The 24,691-nt window shown below is 42.3% G+C and overlaps 1 protein-coding gene across 1 annotated transcript in view; it reads right to left on the bottom strand.

Moving 5' to 3' along the window:
* The window catches only part of LOC144950132 (dual oxidase 1-like), a 46,814-nt gene extending 23,007 nt beyond the window's left edge, over nt 1–23,807 (bottom strand). Inside the window, exons 1-18 of the mRNA XM_078880197.1 lie at nt 23,720–23,807; nt 23,055–23,391; nt 11,777–11,886; nt 9,922–9,999; nt 8,554–8,718; nt 8,070–8,251; nt 7,627–7,834; nt 7,168–7,334; nt 6,523–6,592; nt 5,997–6,093; nt 5,131–5,197; nt 4,935–5,031; nt 4,009–4,169; nt 3,495–3,670; nt 2,218–2,336; nt 1,495–1,632; nt 1,251–1,364; nt 564–763 (exon numbers count right to left, since the gene is read on the bottom strand). Coding sequence (XP_078736323.1) covers nt 564–763; nt 1,251–1,364; nt 1,495–1,632; nt 2,218–2,336; nt 3,495–3,670; nt 4,009–4,169; nt 4,935–5,031; nt 5,131–5,197; nt 5,997–6,093; nt 6,523–6,592; nt 7,168–7,334; nt 7,627–7,834; nt 8,070–8,251; nt 8,554–8,718; nt 9,922–9,999; nt 11,777–11,886; nt 23,055–23,391; nt 23,720–23,807 — 2,574 coding nt within the window. The remainder of the gene's footprint in view (nt 1–563; nt 764–1,250; nt 1,365–1,494; nt 1,633–2,217; nt 2,337–3,494; nt 3,671–4,008; nt 4,170–4,934; nt 5,032–5,130; nt 5,198–5,996; nt 6,094–6,522; nt 6,593–7,167; nt 7,335–7,626; nt 7,835–8,069; nt 8,252–8,553; nt 8,719–9,921; nt 10,000–11,776; nt 11,887–23,054; nt 23,392–23,719) is intronic.
* Nucleotides 23,808–24,691: the final 884 nt, after the last annotated feature.

Below are 24,691 nucleotides of genomic sequence, written 5' to 3'. Positions count from 1 at the left end.
ACAATATTAAGAGAATGAATTCTTTGTAAGCATAGTATCATGTGAAAAATGAGAAAATCTTCACGGAGAGTCAACAGTGAGACTGGCCTCTACCATGGCAATGTGAAATGTCCACCACTAGCTGGGAGCCACCATTCAAGATGAGCACTTCCTCAGCAGAAAAACCTCTTTGACGTTCACGCATCATGCACATGTACAGGCCTTTAGCCAATCCACTGCTGAAGGCCTGCAGATTGTTGGAGAGGCGGGGAAGGCGGGGGGGTGAATTGACCATACCTCAATACGCTGGTTAGCTCAGGTTGGTGAAAGGAGGGTCCAATCATGGGAACGTGAAACCAGGAATCATGGATGTGAGGGCATCGAAGTACAGCACTCTAGTCATATTTATTTTGCTGCACTGCCCTCTGTTGCCCGCATCATGTTTACCAAATATCGCGCACTCGTAACCGTAACGGCATTGGCCTTTGACCTCTTGACGGTGCACAGCTCAACGCCGGTGCGCAGCACGCCAGGTGACGGTGCGATGCGGTGTGGCGGCTGCGCCGCTGCTGCTGCTGCCTCACCAGGTCGTACTCTTGGGGCACGTGCACCAGCAGCAGGTTGCCCCTGTCGTTGGCGGAGAGCAGCTCCACGCCCGACAGGGCCTTCACCTCCAGGCTGCGCAGCAGGGCCCCGGCGCAGTCCAGCACCTTGATCGACCCCGCGTCGTCGAACCTCAACCGCACGTCCCGCAGGGGTTCCTTCTTGCCCTGCCATTCGCTGGCTGACGAAGGCAATGCAGGTGAAGAAGCAATTAACGTCGTCAATCAATAAGTCACCTTGCCAAACATTTGAATGTGATTATGTAGAGAGAAAAAAAGGAGGAACACACGGCTCACAATGACACGTGAAATATTGGAGATATAAATTTGACTGTTAAGTAAATTAAGTGGGCTTGGACAAGACGCGTCGTTGGAATGAATGATGGCCGGCGGCCCAGAATAATATAGAAGTCGCAGCTAAGTCGGGAAACACACTCGAAAGGTAACCGCCACGGAGATGGAATGATGAGATCAGCTTGTGTAGGAGAAGGACGGATTGTTGCATTGTGGGAGCATGGAAGACGGCATTGACTCTAGGAGGCCTTCATGCAGCAGTGAATGAGTCATGGCTGCTGATGATGACTATGATGATGACACCAAACAGAATTTATAGAAACATCTACGCATTCACGTAGACGAATGAAATTGTTCAAAAATAAATGTTGGTACCATGATGCTCCTCCACTTCCGTCCTCATCCCTACGCTTGGCGTGTTCCGATTGCTCATCTTCTCAAAGCTCTTCTTCCGACGACGGGACACGTAGCACAGAACAACAAAACACACTGTCGCCCAACAGCACAAAAGGGGGAATTGTGAGCGTTGATAAACAAGGGGCAGACTTTAGCAACGATACTCTGAAAATGTCGCTCATGAGATGCTTCATGCGTTCACGACCGACAAAATGTCTCTTACGTGTGGGTAAGAGCAAGAGGGATAAATTCGTGATTATGAAGGTAGCAACGCTGCCCGAGAAGTAATCCATCGACTGGGGAGGTGTGCACGCCTCCATCATGTCCACAGTCAGCTGCTCCTGCTGTGCACAAGGGTCCCCTGATGGAGTGTACAAAACACAACAGCCCGAAACATGACATCGTATCGAATAATAAACAATATAATATACGTCATATCTGCATATATATACGTGCAAAATGATTCTATTATAACAGAATTGTCGGGATTTTTTTACGAGAATGAAAATTACTGTGCTATTATTATTATTGTTGCAGTAATTGGTACCACTTTTGATCGTCACTTTGTGGAGAAGGCGACAGTGGTTGCCCTTTGGTTAACCCCGGCCCTGCCATAGGAATGAGGAAATCCACCACTGGCTCAGGGCTGTAAATCAGAGATGTGCACCGATTCCTATTTTGAGCAAAAAAATCACTGAGCAGTGAATGCGTCATGGCTGATGACTTCTCATAACACTACCTTCAAAAGCGAAGATGATTCACAACTGATCAACACACAAGTGGTTCACATTGTGACTGAAAAACATCTGCCACGAGGACATGAGAACCAAAATATAGTCCGTAAATAAATCTTCGTGTTGGTGACTTACATTCTTCCTCTGAGCTGACAGCATGAACCCAAACACTCTGCAGCACAGCATTATTATTTTTTTTTGTCCAAACTCACCATCTTTCCAAAAGAAAACTTCACCCTGGATGCTGCTGTTGTCAATGTCCATCACGCTTTGCAGGACATGTGAGAACCTCGTAGCGAGCACATCCCTCACCTCGTCCTCCGTGAATATCCTGAACGGCAGAGACACGTCCCACTTTAAAAAAATATATAATTTTCCGTTACAACAATTTGTGTCACCCTTCTGCTGGATCAAGTGGGTTGACCACACTTCAGCAAAGTGTGGGGTTGGTGTAGAGGAGGCGGCCTGGACTATTTCAGAGAGAAGCGTGGTCACGTCATCCCGTTGACTGAGGGCTTGATCTGACAGTGAATTGACTAGGGGCTGTAAACTATCTGACATTGTCTCCTTAATGCTGGCTCAAGCAGCAAGACAGCCTGACTTGTCTATTATACCTGTAGAATACAGTCCACGATATTTAATTTGCCTAAACTGTACCCCATTGCAACATTGAACATTTACGGAATTTCAAACGTATTACATTTTCAGTTACACAAAGAATATACTGTGTACACTGTGGCAAGCTTAACATTACGAGTGAGCGACTCGCAGTCGGAAAGTTGCAAATTTAAATTCTCGCTGAGTATTGACTGAACTCCTAATCCTTCCACGGTCTATAAAATGACGACCACTTCATGGGGAAGTCAACGGTGAGTGTCCTATTGGTAGACTTTCCCTCGCCATAAAAATGTGACTCAGGACTGTAAACAAAATATAAAAAGCAATGGGCATGACTACCTCGCGACTTGCACCTTGAACACTCATTAAATACACTGGTCAACACACTTTTTCTGGCATAAGGTATTCCAACGGTTATAATGTAATTTTGGGGTGCTGATTCCAAATCTGGCATCAGTTTTTTGTCTATCACATCAGGTTTTTGAAATATCAAATATTGCATTTTCAATAAAAACTGCAGAAGAAAAATATTAAATAAATGTGGATATCTACATAAAATGATATAATAAACACACTATCCTAAAAATACAGCACCATATTTTAACACTAAAGCAGTCACTGACTCGCAACAACTTGCAATCATAAGTGACAGAGTTAATTTCGTGTAAAATCAATGAAAATGGAGTATGAGATGATAGATCGAAAGTATGAGATGTGATAGAGCGAATCTGAGATCAGATTTGGAATCAGCACCCTCAAATTAGTCTAAAACAGCTGCAAAAGTCCAGGCCAGAAAAAAATGTTTTTTTTGTTGACCAGTGTTATATTTTACCCATTGAGCAGTAAACGAGCACGAGTAGCAGCACCTCACCCGTTGTTGGTGTTCTCAAACCAGAAGCGGTCCCCGTCGCGGATGCGCTCAAACTGGTCGACGAGAATGCGCGAGAACAGGGGCCCAGGCCCCCCCTGGCACTCCATTAGCCCCCCCGGCCACAGCTCCAGCCGGGAGATGTCACCGTTATAGACCAGCTTCAGTTGATTAATCACCTGTTACACACACACACGGACATACACACAAAGACAAAGATCACCCGTATAGACTTTAACAGACTATTGCGGCAAGTGCTGTTAGCGAGCACCTATGAAGGCCGGCGTTTAAAAATATATTTTTTTATGTTCCAGTAATGCAAATAATTTCGTATTCCTGGAATTTGGAGATTGGTGAATTCGTTTAGTCACCAGGCTTGGGGGGGGGGGGGCTGTGTGGATCCGCGGAAATGTTTGCATCGGCTGAGTGGTCCAACAAAGTTTGAGAACCACCACCGTTCTCGAGGAACACCTTCCACCCCACCCCCCGTATTTTATACGAGACAATGGCCTCTTACCTCCGTGTTTGTGTGATTGAAGTCTTCCCATTCGGCGATGGGGGTCATGTGCAAGGCACGCCGCATTTCATTGTAGGTGGGCGCCCCGTGGTCTCGTCCTTGCTGAATGGTTAAGGCCATGAGGTCCGAGCGGGTGGCCTTAAGTGGCCCGTACATATTGTCTGCCGCGAGCAATGCGAAAAAGTGTACAACGGAAAGTGTAAGACGAACACTAATGCAATGTTGGTTTAATTAAGATGCGCTTCTGCGGCCGTCTGGAACGCTCTTCCGATATTATGAAGCCACTGGAGATATGCACTTTCACATCTAGTTTGAAAACTAATTTCTTGAGAACTGCTTTTGCGCTTAGTTTGTTGTCCCCCCCCCGCACCTCCGATTTGTACGGTTGGCTACATGCCGTGCGAAGGAGTTCAATATACGTGCATGCATGCACACGGTGGAGTAGTGCTGAAATATGAATCCGAAAACCCCCAGTTGAATTCCTGGCCAAGGCTAACATGAGCGGCAAATGATCTCAGAACCGTTCCTGGCTACCCACCCCTCTTCACCAACCCGCGCTGATCAATGTGGTGAGGCATGGCCAAAAAAAACCATGTCAGACAATGCGAGATGAGACTTTCATTTAAATGTGGATTAAGAGTGGTTGGTGTTCACATTGTGATGAAATGTTAATATTTGACACTTGGAATACAGGGTAATGTACAAAGGTTCTCAGACATACAGCAAGAAATGGAATTACGGCAATTTACGAAATTGTGTGCGGACTTATTTTTCTTTCATGCTGCAGAATTTATGTATATAATGTAATATTTTATACAATATCCACTCTTTTCCCATGCATTAACATTTACCCAAAAAAACGAAGACACTAAAAATATGACAAGCCAGGAAAGGCCTAAGAGGAGGTTATTTTGGGCCAAACTCACCTAAGAGGTCCTCAACAATGATGTGATCTTCTCGTTCAGCGATTTGAGATGCCATTCCCATGATGATTTCATCAACGTCTCGGCCAGACTCGAAAGGCTAAACATAAGAGATCGATAAACACATTTTATGACAAAGACGTAAACAGTCAATTATGTAATAAAAATATTGCATGAAAGTATAAAACCAAACAATTACCATGTTTGTCCAGAAGTGGTTGCATAATCGACTTGCGTTCAATTGATTAAAGCTGCAAGTTGCATTCCTGTGAAGAAAAAACATTCAAAAGACGTGATATTAATGAGACGTATTTAACGAAAAACTATTTAATAATTTGTCAGTCAACTGCTGGATGAAGGCTTCCCCAAGCCATGACAGTCATAGGGGTCATTTATCCATACTTCACCACGCTGATCAGTGTGGATTAATATATAAGTCGCCACTGAGTTAGCCGTGGCTAGGAATAAAACCCAGGTTGCCGAGTTCAAAGCATGCGAACCACTGCAGCAGACTTCACACCCGATGTCAAATGTTATTGTTAGAATTCGCCTTTCTTTTTGTTCATGAAAATTACCATCAGGTGACAGTGGGGTAATTAAATCATGATAAAAAAATTAGCTTAACATCGACACACTTACCGATGAGAAAATAAAGCAATGGAAATAATTATAATATTATTTCTTAAGCTCAAAATACATTAACAATATAGTATATGTAAGAATCAATGTATATATGTTGTATGCATTGTGCTTATGTCCCCACTACCGCCATTTGAGGTGCGGCCAATCAATGTACTGTAATGTAAAATAACACAATTGATTTAGCTCTTGGATGTGATGTTCGTAATTTGAGTCCACGCGCTGGAAGCGTTTTCGGGAACTGAAATCCAGTTCGGGAACTGAAAAATTCCGTTTTTGAAGAAGCTTCCAGCAGCGAAACATCGGGCATCACGCTGAACAACGCATGGAACAAATCAAACACACACCGGATAGCTATACACCACAGCCGCAAACACATACGTGGCACTAAACAATTGATCATTGAATCTAATTTGAATTGTTTACCTGCTGTAGACACCTGGCGGCATCATAGTCTGGTGGAATTTCATGGCAGCCACCTCAAACTCCACCGCAATGCCCGGGTGCACGTGTGGCTTGTACTCTGTGGTGCAGGGGAAAGCACTGAGACAACGTCTCATTCTGTATCTGTCTATTGCTCTGGCTGACAATTGCAGCCTTACATTCAATTCCATGTTTACTTTAAGAATAAATGCGAGACATTACAAAATAACAAAATCGCATATACCCAACTCGCTGGTGCCTGGTGTACAGGCGGATATGTGATATTTAAAAAGGGACATATATATATACAATGACAGCCACACCATTCACACATAGGTTACTGGGCAAAAATAAAGCACAACTGTTTGAAAACATGGGAGCGTGAGATTAAGAACAGATCACTCTGTGTGGAACGGTGGGATTTGTGCACAAATACTGGACTGGTGTGGGCGAATAATTTGTCAGGGCGAATAAGTCGCGGTCGGATACGTGAACTTGTACTGATTTATTTTCACTGCATATTTTATACCTTTGTATTCGGACACTTGAAAAGAGCTTCCATTGAGCATTGCTGGCAGCCATTCGTACAGGACAATGTTCTGAAATGAAAAGCAAAGGCAGTGGATGAATCTAATGAAAATCATGTAACAAAAACAATAATAATGTGCAGTCCTTCGTCCATACACTGCTGAATGAAGGTCTCCATTATTGTGCAATGTATTTACGAAATATGCACAATGGCCTTCAAGCGCAATTAAATAACGTAACTACATAATCGCATCGCAGCCCATTTTGTTGAGAAATAAATACCGCAAGTTACATTTTGAACAACTTTGCACGAAGCAATATGTACTGTACAGCATGACTATTTAGCAATGATTACAGTCCATTATTGAGTTTCCAAACGTGATTAAAACCCAATGGTAAGGAACTACGGGAAATTATTGAAGAAGTTAAATCTACAATACCATAAAATGTATTCAATGCTCATCGGAATTTAATTCTGTGTTCGAATGTTTGCCTATTCCTCAGTACCTATAATTTTTTATGTTGTTTTCAGTCTGTGCTGGTGCACCTGGCAATCTTGCTGGCTAACTGGCAAAATGGGACATTCCGTGTCACAAATAAACATTGTTTGATGTAACCAGAGACCCCTGCCAATAAAACACTGTACCTGGTACACGCCGACCACCCATTTCCGCGCATTTAGAAAGACATCTTCATCACTCCAATCAGAGTGCTCACTGTGGATCTTCGCTGCCCAGAAGTTGTGATAACGCAACCACACAGTGCCCAATGCTTTCAAGAACGGGTTTTCATTTCCCCGTGGATTTCCAAAATCTGCAAAGACAAATTGAACCGATTCGCAAGGTTGGCTACTACGGTGCGAAAGAAGTTCAACATACATATATGCATACACATCTTATCCCACCATAGGTGGCATGTTGATCAACTGTAGTGTGTCCATTTCATTCTCCTGGGCCAACAAAGGCTGGAGAATTTAAGAACCAAAACGCCAACCTCTGGATTGCAGCGAACTATTACACACTACTGCAGCATCCATAAATGGATCACTCTGTATTTGGGGAGTAGTATTTTGGAACTGTGAATGCGATGGACAATGTTCTGTTACCGTATACGGTTTTGTTTCTCGAGCTGCCCGTCTCGTAGGATGGGCAAGGGGCATCGATGAGCTGCAGAGAGCGGCCGCTGACAGGGGGAAGTGACTCGTCGTAGCTGCTTCTCATCATCCCTCTGTCAAACGTGCGCAGCGCCTGACACCAACTCCTCGAAGGCCCGTATATCGCACTGCCATCAAGCCACGACGTCACCTTATTCACCTGGAAGTAAAAACAAAACTCCATTGCCAATTCCATTTCCACAATTGTATGCCATTTCAAAACTGTTATTTCAATTTCCACAAAAAGCTATTTCATTACCTGTCCCCCTCCTGAAAATGCCCTGGGTTTCCATGAGGTCAGAGATTTCAATCAGCCACCTTGCAGGATATGCAAATCTACAGGTCACAATTGATTGGTTAATTGATCAATTTTAATGGGAGACTGCTCAAATTACCGGAGTTCTGGGGTTGTTGGTGGAGACACCGGTGGTCTTATCCCATTGGCTGCGCTGGAAGGGCAGGACTTTGTACGGGCTATTGGAGAAGGCTGGGTCCCCTGCTGGGATGGGGATGTTGAAAAACTCGGCAGGACAGCCCTCCCGTCTTGTGTCCATAATCTCGTCCATGATATGTTGACCTGCGATGGGCAAAACATGCGGGATTATCAACATGAAGCTCATAAAACAGGAAACTCATTCAAATAAGAGTTGCACTTGAGGAGTGAGGTCGATGATGGGCAGTAGGGAAATAACAATACTAAAACTGATCATTTACAGCCAGCCCTTTGTCAATCCACTGCTAGATGAAGGCTTGCACGTGACATCCCATCCATGGGGATTGTTTAACCATACTTCAAAAGTGAGCGAATGCGGTTCGACACGTTGTAAGTTGAAATCATTCTCATTATTGTGTATGTATTTGGGATGAGGGCATTTCTACCGAAGAAGACGGCCAGCACGGTGCGGTTGAGGGCCGAGGGAAGGCCGCTATCTCCCCGCATGACGCTGCTGCTCAAGCGACGCGCGTTGGGCACCGTGGGCTCGTCCCACATCTGGTAGACGCCATCGGCAAATGATGCCGGAGCCAGGCGGAGCAGCTTGCTCCCTACGGGCAGACGGGGGGGCACACGAAAGGGAGGAAAAGGAAGTTCATCAACGAAGTCAAGATCTCAAGAGGAAAATTGACATCGTGGCTAATGTGACTGCGAACATGACAACCTTGTCACTATCTTCTTGGATCTTTCGATAAAGTCACGTAGAAGGGAAATAATAAAATAATAAAAATAAAACATAATAAAATAATTCTCACGACGTTTCGGCCACAACGCAAGCAGCCGTCCTGCGTTGTGGCCGAAACGTCGTGAGAATTATTTTATTATGCTTTATTTTTATTATTTTATCATTTCCCTTCTACGTGACTTTACCGAAAGAACCAAGAAGATGAATCCCTGCAGTCACGAAAGCTTTAAATCGAAATGTAACCTTGTCACTACTTGCTTCCTTTTGCCCGATTCCCACAAACGCATTGTTATAATACTCTTGAATGTATTGTGATTTTTGTTGTTATTGCAATTCATTGATTGGCAGGTCTGGGAATGGTGGCATGTCGGGGGAGGTCACCTCTGCCGGTCGTGGGGGTACCCACACTTTATCCAACCTCCCCACGTGCTGATAGACTGTGGTGTACCCACTTAGACTGCTGGGTGGACAAAGGTGGCGGGGGGGGGGGGTTTGAGAATATTGCTCCGTTGTTTCAACTGGGAGATTGAAGAGAACCGGTGACTTCACGACAACAAGCCCGCGTTATAAGTGTATACTGTTGTTATGAACTGGTATTCATATTCTTGTTTTCTACTATGAATGGGTAAATAAGCTGATAGAATTGGCAGATGGAATCATGAGTTACTATTTGTTCTAACAATTATATTGATGTTTGTGTTTTCCCTATTGGTGTATTAAAATATAATCATTATAATGATGAGATATCAATGTATTTATTTATTTTTGATTGACACATCACAGGTCAACATCTTATTGAAATTACTGGTGTAAGAATGATGGAATATCAATATATTAAACTGCATACAAAACGAAGTAAACAAGCATTACCCACTGCTGTAATGGTCATTTAGCCAAGCACGTGAACACAATCGTGCTAAATTTCACTCAAATATATTGTTTTGTTATCTATGAAACTAAAACAAAGAGGATTACTACTTTATTCTTTATAGAACTACGAGTGTCCACTGCTTTTACGGTGGTAAAATCTTCAAATGTATCCCACAAGACAGTTTTATAAATCAGTTACCTGCACTTCCCCAGTCAATGTTAAGCAGGTTGTTGTACCACCCATCGTAATGCTGGACTTCAAAGTTGGGAAGGCAGTCTGTAAAACAGTTACATTCAGTGTTGAACATCGGCCATAGCAGCATTTGCTCTCAAGGAAGCAGAGCAGCAACGGCCAACACTTCAGTGAACAATGCTTATGCAGCAAATTACACCGAAGGTACATTTCCCATGCATTACGTTTTTTGTTCATAAAGGTAGCAAAACAAATATTTACGTGTGACATATTCGTAATAAAGGCTTTTGGGTAAGCTCGCGTAAGTATAAATGTGTCGTAACCATCCACCACCCGACACAGCCAATTAGTAAGGGATCTGTCAAGTAAACTAAACGCCAATTAGTGACTACTTCAGTCCACCGGTGTGTTGGAGAGTAAATCCACAACATTTACAATTTGAGATGTAATTACCAGCGAAACGTCGTACTCAAATTGTAAATGGTGTGGATTTACTCTCCAACACACCGGTGGGCTGAAGTAGTAACTAATTGGGTGGTGGAGGGTTACGACACATTTATACTTCCGAGATTTAACCCAAACAACTTTATTATTAATATTGGTCGCGAAAGCCTACGTGTTAAAGTGCCTTATATTGCCCACAGCAATGTTGATGATTATTTTGTGTTATATATAATAGTTTTGCATCACACAAGGACCCATATTTAACAGAGAGGGTCCTTGCCAATAAATATCTGGTGCTTTATCAGCATTAGTTAAAGCAAGTATGACTGCCAATGAGACACTGAAAACCGGTGAAAAGTTTGTGTTAAGCTGCAAAGAAATATGCGCTCCCAGAAGGCTTGTATGGTTGATGAGATGTGTACATTATTTTTATAAGCAGAGGGACATTTGTGATGGAAGGGTATTTTCTGTTTACTTCATGATTATTGTGACTTATATTCTTTACAACGACGCCTAGTTATTATTTTGTGCATTTAATGCAATGGGTTAGATTGTGTTTACATATATCCGTCCAATATACTTAACAGATTTCGAAGCGATGTGCTTTGCAAAATCTTAAATTGTACTGCACTAACTCGTGTGAATTCCTGAATATATTCATAACAGCGAATAGCCACAGGACCACATTGTAAGCATGTTTCACTCACATAGCAAATATTAGAATAATTTGTTTTTGTTAAATGGTGCCAATTGACACAGTTGGATGAAACGTGAAAAAGTGTTCCCTTCTAAAGCATGGTTAAATCGGTCAAGCAGTAGTATACATGATCCTTAAAAAAAACGCAACACGTTTGTCATTAAATGTTAACTTGTTTATCAGTAGTGCATATGACTAAAGAGTAATGCAAATCCAGATGATTCACAGGAAGCCACGCAATTAAATTGTTTAATAATTAGCAGTGGACTATGGCTTGGACACACGTAAACCCAGATGATTCATGGTATGGCACTCACAGTTATACAAGACTCGTATTTCAAACTGTCATTTACCTTGCACCATAAACACATCACTGCACTCATACACTTTGGTTCTTTCGGTAAAGTCACGTAGGTAGAAAAATAAAATAAAAAAATATAAATCACGACGTTTCGATCGCAACACAAGCGGTCGTCCTCAGGCGGAAAAATATATTTTATTTTATTTTTCTGCCTACGTGACTTTACCGAAAGAACCAAGAGTATGGATTTCTGCAGTCACGAAAGCTTCAGGTCAAGATTTCACATCACCGCATGCAATTGCTGGAAATTCCCAAGACATGTCATGTAACACCGCCAATGGTTAACAATGGTAGTACCTGAGATTAGGCTTATGTATACAAATAATTTATTTTTTCAAATGAGGAAATGAAATGCTAACCTCCAGACAGCCAAAACAAGCAGAAGGGCAGCAGAAGGATGGCAACCATCCTCCTTAGCGAGCTGGCTGAACAGCAAGCAGGAGTGGCCTCAAAGAACTTGCTGAAGAAACTGTGCAGATACAACAAATATATGCAACACATTAGGCCTGGTAAACATTGAACACCAAATGCACGTATATTTAGTGGCAGCCTGCGTATCTGTGTATCTGTTCTGTCGCAACCTAAGATCAAATTGTTTGCCAATGGCATAAGAAAATGTATCTCACCTACAAGGTTGTCGTTATTCACAAGATTCCAAACAATTCTTATTAGCATGATGAGGATTCCAAACGTCATGATAACACCTGTGTTTATTTCTGAAAATAGTATAAACGAAAATGCAATGCAAACTGGGAAGCCTCACTTGCAATTGTGATCGAATATGGATTGAAAGAGGGTGTCTTATGGGTGCCGTTGTGCCACAGAGGTTAGCACCACTGTGCTTTGAACCCAGTGACCTATGTTCGATTTCTGGCCATGGCAACATTTGAACTACTGCTCGGACCTGCCCCAGCTGTTGCTTCACGAACTCACACCGATCATCAGGGTGAAGTATGGTCAAATAACCCCATGAGCAAACACGGGGAGCCTTTATCCAGCAGTGGATTTTTTTTCGGATGTCTACGTTTGTTGAGAACATAGGGGCAGCTGCAAGCTCTCCAATTTGATGACAATTCACAATAGCGTGAGATTAACATTACACCAACATTTTACGCCTGGACAGCTCCGTGGATGATCTTGTTTGAAAGGGGCACATTCAAAGGTTCGGGAGTGGAACGACAGTCAATGTAAAACAAACATTAAACAAATGATAAACGCTTAACAGAATTCATATTTGGATGATTTGCTTTGTTCCATTGTGCATTCTCGAGTGCTCACACACAGACCGTAAAATATTTGAGCAATTTTTTTTATACGACTTAGAATTTAAAAGTGTCTCAACACCTTCCAACCCCACTGACCACACACACAGAACAATATCGGTGAATAAATATTATGGCTCTGCAAACACGACGTTGAAATGTCTAGGCAGCAATCTTTGCGGTTTCATACAGTGCAGCATAGCAGGTCAGTTAACATGTTAGTTACTATGTTGTCAACTGTATGACCTTGCTCATAGTGCGCTGCACCGTTGTGTAATCATCACCACAGACACGTGGGTCCTAAAGGGTCCCCATGAGGTTCCAATGCATGCATATGCCTCGGTGTTCAAACAGTGGAGTACAAAGGGGGCAAAATGGTGTGCAACCGAGGATGTCAAGAAGTAGAATATGATTGAGCGATCAGAGGCCCTGCCTTCTGAGCCCATTCAAGTTCATTGATTAGGTATAGCCCTGTGAGCCAATCGGCTCTTGAATCGGGTGCAACCGCAACAAACAAAAACATGAACAAAAAAACATCTTAAAGTGAATATGTGACTGAGTGCAAACAGAAAATCTAAGAAAAGACAGCAAAATATTGCAGAAAAAAACACCGTACACCAACGCTATGTGCAAAAATCCCAGTGGGATGCAAGTCAAACAACCAACAACAACCACAAGACAACTTAGATTAAGGCCATCAGTCTAACTTTGTACTACAACAAACAAACATGGCTAAACCAATACACCTTTCGAAATCACCAAAATAAAGCCATGAAACCAATTCCATCCCTGTAAAGTGCTCCACCTCCCCCTGACAACTCCACCTACTTGTTCAACTTTTCAATAATAATCTTCAGTTGCTGCAATGGAAATGTGTACTACACATTATTTCGTCTCCATGTCAACACATATTTAAATCTAATGAAGCTGTCTGCAAGCTCTGTTTTTGTTGTTGTTGTTGTCTAAAATTTAACTTTTATACATTTCCACTTGGAACAATTCAAAGCTTATGGCGTTTTCATGGGAAAAGTGGGGAAGTTGTCACATTTCAGTCCAATCGAAAACACAAATAAAATATTCGGATCATCCGAAATTTCATACCCTCGACCCGATGTTCAGATTTTCCAAGTTAAACAGAAAATAAGGGACATATCTTGTGACATATGATCTTTCTGCAAAAATCATGATTACAGCTCAAAAAGAGTGTCTAAGGCTGTTAAATAATGAATTGTGTAATCATTCTACAATGCTTTTTATACTTCAGGTATATTACATAAGAATTTAGCAATACATATATATTATAATAAACATTTACGTTACTAATGTAGATTAAACAAAATTGCTTATTGCGACAGACGAAAGACAATAATCTCTTGTGCGGTGTTTAGTAGGTAACCAGTCTCGGATGGATATACTGCACTATAGTATTGCTTACAATAGAGTATATTATTCATTGTAGAAGTCGTCAGATTAGCACATTTTGAAAAAAATTTAGATAATTGTTAATGAACGTTGCCCAGCTTCAGCGAGAATAAAACTATTGAACCGCAGAATTAAGTTAAATAATGTACACATTATATGCAGTTTAACTGAGAAATACATTACATTCCCGTAATTCAAGGTTTAATAATATAAAAACGGTATATACGTTTTTTTCTCCTTTATTCACGTAATTTCTATTACAATGTTAAATAGAAAAAGCAACTCAACTGGCTCAGGTAGCCCGGAGTCAATGGTGGTAATTCTCTATCCCTATGGTCTGGCCACTCTGCCCATAGCATAACAGCTGTTAGCCAAGGCATACTACGAAATAACAACTACGGTAGGTGCTGGTAGGTTATACATGACACACGTTCATTTAACTTAAAAATGTTAATTTTACAAGCGTAAATAATACTTACTGCGGTACAAACGAAGTGCCTTGATTCTTCTCGATGGAAGACGAGTGTAACCGTCGCTCGTCTGTCTAAAAAATAAGAACGACTTCCCTAAAGCAGTCTCACATATACCGGTATATATAGCGTGTGAAGATAACCCTTTAATGGTCAAGTTGAAAAGCCAGTGTGGACATAGGGTGCTTCAGGGAGTATGCAAACTAACTTCCGACTGCAGTAACAAACCTCATAACGTTCCTCTCGAAACGTGTACACACTGGGTGTGCTGTCAAGTAGTAAGTGTTACTTTAAAAGTTGTCTTATACAGCAGCATGGACATTACACAATGCTTTCTTTTTGCCTGTTACTATTATTTTAAGAGGACGTACAATGCGGCATTCACAGTTTAGTTCCACGTGTAATCACACACACATTTATTGTGAATTTTGATCACGCGGTGACCTCAACATCCATGTTGAGGACTCAATCTGCCAGACTGACCGCGTTTGTTTCATCCGCGCCGAATTCCACCACCCCACTGCAGGCTCCAAACCACCTTCTCTTCCTGCCTCTTTCCCCACTACTGAGATTCCCTCCGATCGTCTCTTTCCCAAAACTCTAAATAAGCTCGTTCGATGCATTAAAATGTGTCACATATTCACTTTAAGATGTTTTTGTTGTTCATGTTTTAGTTTTTTGTTGTTGCGGTTGCACCCGATTCAAGAGCCGAATGGCTCACAGGGCTATACCTAATAAATGAAACTTGAAACTTGAACTTGAAACTTGAACTCCTTTTTGATTTAAATTTCGATTTAAAGCTTTTGTGACTGCAGGGATTCATATTCTTGACTTTACCGAAAGAACCAAGAATATCCTTCTTGATGTATTGCAACTCTGCAAGGACGACGGGCCGAGTCAATCTCCGATCGATGTAATGTTAAACAGACTTAAAAAAAAAATAGATTGATTATGCAAGATCTATCAATAAAGCGAATACATTTTACAATTGGGGTGTGATGCTGATTGCATCGTTTTGCTTTGAAAAAACTAAAACTAATTATGACTGACATCGATGCTTATTTATAACGATGAGAATATTCTGAGTTAAATCTTGTGGTTTTTGTGGTCAACGAACAGACATGCCTGTTGCTGTAATTCTTCTTTGTCTCTGACATGACGCTGACCGTAAGAATAACAAATGTCAAATAATGGCTTCTCATCACAATCCACGATTATACAACACATACCACTGACATGTCTGTACCGTTTCCATGCTAACACAAAGTATGATTAATGGCAACGTTTAATCATGTAAAATAATATTTAAAAAAAATCATAATATAAAAGCATTCAATGCAATAGGTGGCAGCGGTGCAGCACCACCACTGCTGGTGGAAGGGCCTCCACTGGAGGGAGCTCGAGGAAAAATTAACCCGTTAAAACAAAGTTTTTCACTATAAATCCTTTATATGCGTGGCATCGGTTTTATTTTATTATTCATTTCTGTTTTTCTTGAGTAAGAGTTTCATTTTTATCACATTGGTATTTTAAATTAATTATGAAAATTTTTTTTTCCTAAAAAGTGGAAAATTTTGGAAAAAAATTTTCACGAAAATAAATTGTCACGCACAACGAGTCTGTGTGCAAAATGTCAGCTCGATTGGATCACGGGAAGTGGGTTAAAAAACGACCGAAAGATTTGCACGGTCGTAAGCGCGCAAGCAAGCAAGTGAACTTAATATAAAGGATTTAAAAATAAGAGAGCCTCTCCAGATGGCATTCGGCCAACTCTTCCTCACTATTTAACTTAACACGTGAACAAAAGTGCATGCAATAAGATCTATGACAGGTCTTGGAAGACCTCTCTAATTGAGCGAAGACAGAATCACAAAAAGGAATGTTCTCTGCAGAAACATAATTCAGAAATCCTCCAACTTCCCAGAAATGAAGCTTGTACAATTATATCTCAACAATAATTCTCATGATAAAATGCAGTACACTGTGACCACCCTACCCTCATGCTTCCCATATCCTATACTGGAACTTAAACACAGATTTTTTCATTCTATGCAGTTATGTATTTTCACAAATGTTAGACATATCTGATTGCATTTGCTTTTTTGTAAATATCGCGTGACTGCGATGCCAATGTTGTGTCGTATACTCCTGATGATGACGGTGGATTTTGGCATTCAGCTCAGGTGATCTGACCCAAAAATTTGTTTAAAATGAATCACAGCAAAAGTCGAAGAGCTTACGTGTTTCAAGTGATACTTTATACCTTGTATGCGTTGTTTTTTCCCAGAAAAGCGGATATAGTGCGCGTGTGTATGGGCACGCTTATTAAAACCCACTTCTAAATGTGGATTCCCTCCTGCACTGAATCACAGAGCACTCACAAAAGAGAACAATGACACGAAAGCAAAACATAAGACAGTTTGATGCCCTGTAGATCACAGGTGATCATGCAATATTCAAACAACACAAACGTCAGATACCGTCACGTTGTGAACTTTGTGGAACCTCGAGCATATTCCTCAACAGGGAAATTACTTTAAGGAAGTAAATGCCGATAAAACAATAATTTGCATGACAGGTGAACGATATATTGAGTCACACAGACATCATATTGACCTTAAGGAAAGATGTCGTTCAAGTTCACATGTAAATTATGTGCCAGTTATTTATGACATTGTTTGAAGTTCATATAAAAAAGATGGGGTGTATAGTAGCGTATTTTAAATAAAAGTCAATAGTCCAATGTACCCAACATTATGCTCATACGACCTTTAATATCTCATGGGAAAAAAACATGTTTCTACATTAATGTGTATATACGTCACAATGTGCGTGTGTGTGTGGGGAGCGGTGGTGTAGCGGGCAGCGCGCTTGCACTACGAACCTGGCGACCCGGGTTCGATTCCAGCTCACGGCAAACACCAGTGAGGATTATCTGGGCCTCCCCTAGGTCGACTCAGCCTCAAATGAGTACCTGGTGCGGTGTATAAACATCGCCGCTAGAGAGACAAAGGCGGTCGGGCGTGGTGCTGGCCACCCACCCCCTCATGTACCGTTCCGGCCTTCATAGGTGCTCGCTAACAGCACTTGCCCCTACAGTCTGCTAAGGCTATATGGGGGATCTTTGTTTTATCTCTGTTGTGTGTGTGTAAATTATGCTGAACTTGCAGTATACCATTTTTATTCGATCCAGATGACACTGCGACCTACGACCAAAATCACCCGGAATGCAATTGATGTCGTTAGATCACGGATGCTAATCAGCATTGAGCCTGGGTAGTGTCGGGATGGGAAACGACGATATGCAAACAAGTTGTCATCGGGCAGCAGAGGTCAGTGCGGCAAAGTCTACTGTTGTCCTGCCCTTCTATGCTCCCACGTCTATGCTCCCCCACCTTCATCAACCTCCACTGACTGGCTTCGTGAAATACGGTGAGATAACTCCCGTGACCTAAACAGGCATAGGCAGGCCCTCATCCAGCAGTGGATTGACAACAGGGCTGTACATTTACAAATCCACACGTAGACGACACTGCAGTAAGAACGCTTGACAGCTACTATCCGAATGCTGCCAATTAAATCCCCAGGCAGGTGCTCATGCCTCCTATCAGCAAACATAGACTACATCACACATAAAAGGTGGCCATACATCTATCGCCCATTATTTAAGTATTTGGTCACACAGCCCCCCGTGTGAATTATGCATGCATGTTGCACTTCTTTCGCACCGTACGTAGCCAACCGTGCTAATCGGAGTATGTTTGACTACACTTCACCATGCTAGTCAGGGCAGGTTGATGACGGAGAGGGAGGTAGAAAGCAGGTCCAGTCCAGACACATAAAAATAAACCCGTAAAAACAAAGTTTTTCACTATAAATCCTTTTATATGCGTGGCGGCTAGAGTCCTCTCGTCCTCTGGCTTGAGATGGCTGCCACCTATGGGTCAGATGATTGCCTGCCACCATTAAGCAATTGGTAATTAAATATAAAAAATAATTCCTAAAAAGTGTAAAGTTATGGAAAACAATTTTCACGAAAATAAATTGTCACGCACACCGAGTCTGTATGCAAAATATCAGCTCGATTGGATCACGGGAAGTGGGTTAAAAAACGACCGAAAGATTTGCACGGTCGTAAGCGCGCAAGCAAGCAAGTGAACTTAATATAAGGGATTTTAAAAACAACAGATCTCTGCCAAGGCTGGGAATTAAACCGAGTTGGATGATCGCCTCCCTCGCACTATGCCAGTCACATGCAGTTGTTTTTACCATACTTGACCATCATGAGACCTCCTTTGCCAGTATTAAATTATGATAATAGGGGCAAGGCCATAGCCATGAAGTCAACATTGGGGGGGACCAAATCTTCTAGGGGGTCTGGGGGTCCGTCCCCCCCAGAAAAAAAATCTAAATATGAAAACGAATTTCCTGCCTAAAATATAAAAAAAAAATCACTAACACATAGGATGGACCTTTTCATTTATTTTTCACAATAATGTCTAATAGTGTATTGTATTAGATTTAATTTTTTTATTTTTTTTACCTTTTTTTGTTTCATTGCATGTAATGGTAGAGATTCGGGATTAATAAAGTACAACCATAACCACAATAATATAAACAGAAATTTATTTTATAGCAATATATTGGGGGGGGGGGGGCATTTTGAGCATATTTTAATATTGGGGGGGATGACAACATGGTTGTATATATTGGGGATGTGTCCCCCCCCCAATATATATTATAATTACGGCCTTGAATAGGGGTTTCCCCTTTCTGCCAATAAAAAGGCGTCCTCTGGTCTAACGCCAAAAGGCGAACAGCACAAAGACTTTGTGTTGTGTACGCCTTTTGGCCTGCTCTGGTCTAACACTGTTTGAGACTAGGCTCTAAATAAAGCTGTCTCTGGTGTGGACCAATCAGTTTCAAAGACAATGCACATACTGTCACAGCATGTTTTTATTTTATTTGTTTGCACGTTCACCACAAGTACCTGTGGTTAATGCATTCATGATTCCTTGCAAAAGGTTTCAGTTTGGCGTTGTAACATCTTATCACAGCTGTTTTATTGCCACAAAGGGGAAAACCCCTATTGCCATACTTCACCACGTTGTTTCCGTGTGGATTTAGTGAAGGGTAGTTGGAGATCTGGTGGGTTGGGGGTCAGGGCATGCTCGGCTATAACTTGCTGACGATGTTCAATGACTAATACAGGAGGGGCATTTGCATGAAGTTTACATTTTAGTTTTCTCCCTCGTCGTTTAGTGGGGCAATCCACAACGACTCGTAACGTGGATGTGATGCACGCGATCGTTTCACACCACGTGGCCGACGATTTCGTTTAACATCGAATTCATTTCTGAGGAACGTGCCGATTGATGCTGTCACCGGCGATGTTGGTTGAACGTCAATAACGGAACTTGGGTAGCAGAAGATTGCTCGCCTTAAAGTGTTATGAGGGGGTGGGGGTGGGTTTTCCCCCTTGTTTCTTTTGCTTCACTCTGAACTTTTTTTCTCTTGGGCATTAATGGAATTGCTTTCTTTAAGTCAATAAGACACGTCGCATTGACTGACCATTTCGCACGAGTGACCACGCGTCCGTTGAACGGCAGTTTGGGTGTAGTGGAGTAAAATGCTCAGTACAACACCGTGGTCAATATAATCCATAATAGAGGTTTTTGAGTTAGATCGCGTAAATATATAAATGTGCCGTTAAACTCGCCACCACCCGACACAGCCAATTAGTAAGGTTTGTCACGTAAACAAAACATGCCAATTCCTTACTAAATTTGAAGCTTTCGTGACTGCAAGGATTCATATTCTTAGGTGTTTTCGGTAAAGTCACGTAGGTAAAAAATTTAAATTAATAAAAGTAAAATAACTTAATAAATAAATCACTTGATACAGCTATCGTGCTGTGACAGTTGCACCTGAAGACGGAAGCTTGTGTTGCCTCCGAAACGTCGTGATTTTTATTTTATTTTACTATTATTAATTTAAATTTTTTACCTACGTGACTTTACCGAAAAAAACCTAAGAATATAATTCGTTACTAGTACAGCACACAACCAGAGATGGCTGTCGCCTGATGATGCTGGTTGTAATTACTGGCGAAACGTTGTACACACCGGTATGCTGTACTAGTAACGAATTGGCATGCTTTATTTACGTGACAAACCTTACTAGTTGGCTGTATCAGGCGATGGCGGGTTTAACGACACATTTATGTTTATGCGATCTAACACCTCTATTATGAAAAGTGGTGGTACGCATACATCTCGCCAGCTTGGAAGAATAGGCCAATTACCCTCCCAAAGGGGCTCTTGACAGTTACTCCTAGCAGAGGTCCTTGCTCCAGCAGTGTAGTGACCAAGAGATTACAGGGGTTACACCTTGACTTTTTCACATTGCTACAACACACGGTATAAAATAACATATACATAAAAATAACAGGGCAAAACAGACACAAAATTACACGTATAGTCATGAACACTGCTACGATGTGTGCAGTAGAATGAGCGATCAACTAGTTGAGTACGAAACAAAGTACAATGGTAGGCTATTACAAATTTGCATGTTTGCATATTGATATCCCGCAAAAATGGACAGAAACCAATTTTTTTAAACAAATAATACATAACTCTAACTTAACTGCACGATAGTCTACCTCACCTGGACATGTACCACAACTTTTACGAAACTCAATCAAACCATGTAGCACATCCAGGAAACATTCACCAAAAACCCAGCAACATATATTGTAACCGGCCTTATGAAAATAAATCAAATAAGATCAACTCTATTAGAATGTGTTTAAAGTAGTAAAGATACTTTTTTTGTATTTACTGGATAAGCATTTCAAATATCGTAATTTTTATTCACTCGTGAAAATAAGTTATATTATGCATTTATTTATATTTCGTTCGTGTTTTGGGTTTCAATAAAATGTTTGACGAAGCAAATGTCAGCTTCAGGAGGAAGTTTAGGGGCACTCAGTAGGTTGAGCTTCACTTGGAATGCACGTCTCCAAACGTGCAAAGTTCACGGGCAATAAAATTCTAAATTGCATGTAAATCGCTAGTATTTTCCCTGTTTCAAAAATGTCTACGCCTATGCACTTGATTTTTCAGCACTGCCAGGTGGCCAAAACCCGGATTCGAACTGAGGTCAGTGCCTCTGATCTAACTTCATCATCATGAACCCCCTTGAGCCAAGCGGCCACCTCAGGCCCCACGTATGTAGTTGAGCACAACCTGAGCCACAACCAAATTGTGAAGCTCTGGCCTTACAATACATTTACATCTGACTTGTGGCCCAGCAGGACCAGAGCATGGAGATGATCATTTGTGAATTGACTCATGGGGACGCCACCGACATGACTAGGGGTTTTGCAGTGGATACTTGGTCATTGTTAAAAAGTAGGGCAAAACAACATAAAAAAGGGTTATCTAGAGCTCCCTCTAGTGGGGGCCCTTCCGCCAATAGTGGCGTCAGAAGGCAATTGCAGGGCTACACCTTTACCTTTTATATTATATGGCAAGTATGGTACAAGACACAGCACCACATTTGCAAATGTGAATATTTTTAATTTCCACTAATTTTTTTACAAAAACGTCGACAGGGCAGTATAGCAGGCTAATGCTTTTGGTAATGGTCCTTTTTAAGAATAAATATGCAAGTCAAATAGAAATAAGTGCATACCATTAAATCACACCATTATATCTTCTTGGTTCTTTCGGTAAAGTCACGTAGAAGGGAAGTAATAAAATAATAAAAATAAAACATAAAATAATAAAAAATAAAACATAATAAAATAATTCTCACGACGTTTCGGCCACACCATTATAATAATGTCCTGCAGTTGGAATACTATCCATGTCTACAATTGCAAACATGCTTTTTTGAACGACATACCTTGTTTCTACCAGCAGGTGGAAGTGGTAAGTAATATTGTGCTGGAGACGAGACATTGAGTCATAGTGGAATGACTCTCGGACTACACAAACTGTAGAGGGTTGCTTTATTTAGGGCGCTTCACGCAGATAACTTGGGCCAGGGATGGCACGCAAGTAGCGACGATGTGCAGACAGCGACGGCGTGAAGACAGCGACGACCCCGATCCCACGGCAGCCTCTCGCCTCCTTTTATCCCCGGCGTGGCCCTCACCCCCCTTTCTCGAACTTTCCGGCCCATTCTCGAACTTCCCTGATGGTTCCCCCTTGTCACAACTCGCCCTCTATTAAAATCAATCTTCTGTAATTACTCGTGACTGCTGGTTCACACACTGTCCCTGTACCCGCACTGTCTCCACACATGCACTGTCTCTACATCACCCCCCCCCCCTCCTTAAAAAAAAAACAGTCTTCTCGGCTATTAAAAACAATTTTACAGTGTTTGGGCAGAAGAACCGCTTAAACATTTTAACTCGACGTCCGACGATCGTTAGGGCGGAAGAACCGCATATGTAAAAAACAACCCGCGCCAACCCTGGGAGATCCGCCTCGTGGAATCGCAAACACTTTGACCGGGTCTTTGATGCTGGTCCATCGCTTAGGGTGGATTTCTGCGCCTCTCCGGGCAACGGGGGCTCGCACAAAAGCCTTGAAGGGGTAGGCTCATCCCTGGACTCTTTGGAGGAATTTGACCAGGCTCCAGCCAGCGGTCCATCGCATGTGGCGGCTTCTTGTGATTCCCCGGACTTCAAGGGCTCGGAAACTGTGGGTGGCACAACGCATTTTTCCTGAGGCACGGTTTCCCCGGCCGACTGCCCCGGCACATCGGACACACCGGTGACCGGCCGCACAAGACTTGGGGATGAGCCGTCTATAGGGGGATGAACATGTCGTTTCAGGCGCGACGGGATGAACAAACCAACGCCGACGTCCTGCCTGAATTCTTACGCACTGTGGCCGTTTGACTTCTACAAACCTCAACGGGGACCATCCTGTATGCTGTCGAGACTCCCGGAACGTGCAAGTCAGAATCTGTCTGGGCCTCATTAACTGCCTGACAGAGCATCGATGTTAAGGTTCTGTGCAGGCGTTCCACCATACCATATCTTTGAAGATGGTATGGCGACGCTCTAATATTTTTGTACCCATTACGTCGCACACTCCGTGCAGCAGTTTGGACGATAAATTCCAAACCTGACCTGTGAGAAGCTGCTTGGGGGCTCCCTCGTCCATCACGTAGCCGTGCAAAAATGCATCGGCAATGGATGCAGTCAAACCATTGGCCATCGGGAAAAATACTCTACCCCGACCAGGATCAATTTATTCCCCTTTTGTGAACTCGGAAAAGGTCCCAGGATGTCAAACGCAACCAATTCGTTAATGCGGGACACTGTGATGGACTGCAACGGGGGATTGAGACTTTCTCGCCTGTGGCTTTCGGCGCGCGAAATCAGTGCAACCTTGACCAAATGGTAGACATAATTTGACATTCCTGGCCAATAAAAGTCTCGTTGCAGGGTTAGCAAAGTTTTTCGATGCCCGAGGTGCATCAACTTATTTTCGTGTACTGCCCGCGTTAACCTACCACGTAGGGAGATGGAAAACACTATACACTGATGTTGCAAAACCTCATCCCACCTCATCAGCAGTCCTTCCTGGTTAGTTTTGGCGTGGCGCCGACGTTTCGGCCACAACGTAAGCAGCCGTCCTCAGGTGAAGACCAGGTCTGTCGGACAGCGTCTCCCCGACAGACCTGGTCTTCACCTGAGGACGGCTGCTTGCGTTGTGGCCGAAACGTCGTGAGAATTGTATTTTATTATGTTTTATTTTTATTATTTTATTATTTCCCTTCTACGTGACTTTACCGAAAGAACCAAGAAGGTCTTTCTCCTTTGACCCTGAGTCCTTTCTGAGGTGAGGTGTAAATTGAAACCATGGCCTCCTGTATACCACCGTGGTGTCCCGATTATACATCTATACTCGCTACCGATATACTGATAGAAACTGCACCACACAACAAAAACTCAAAGCATTCTTCATGACCACTTCCTTAAAATAAATAAATAAATGTGCGCGCAATGTTGCAAGAAATGGCCCTTCTGAACAGCATATAAACGAAAACTGTAGTTTCCCAGAAAAGATTAGCCTCAAAAGCAAAATCGAGGAAGGTT

The sequence above is a fragment of the Lampetra fluviatilis genome, chromosome 3 (assembly GCF_964198595.1).
Source record: "Lampetra fluviatilis chromosome 3, kcLamFluv1.1, whole genome shotgun sequence".
NCBI classification, from domain to species: Eukaryota; Metazoa; Chordata; class Hyperoartia; order Petromyzontiformes; family Petromyzontidae; genus Lampetra; species Lampetra fluviatilis.
Note: the sequence above shows the minus strand (reverse complement) of the source record. Positions and strands in the feature narration are given on the sequence as shown.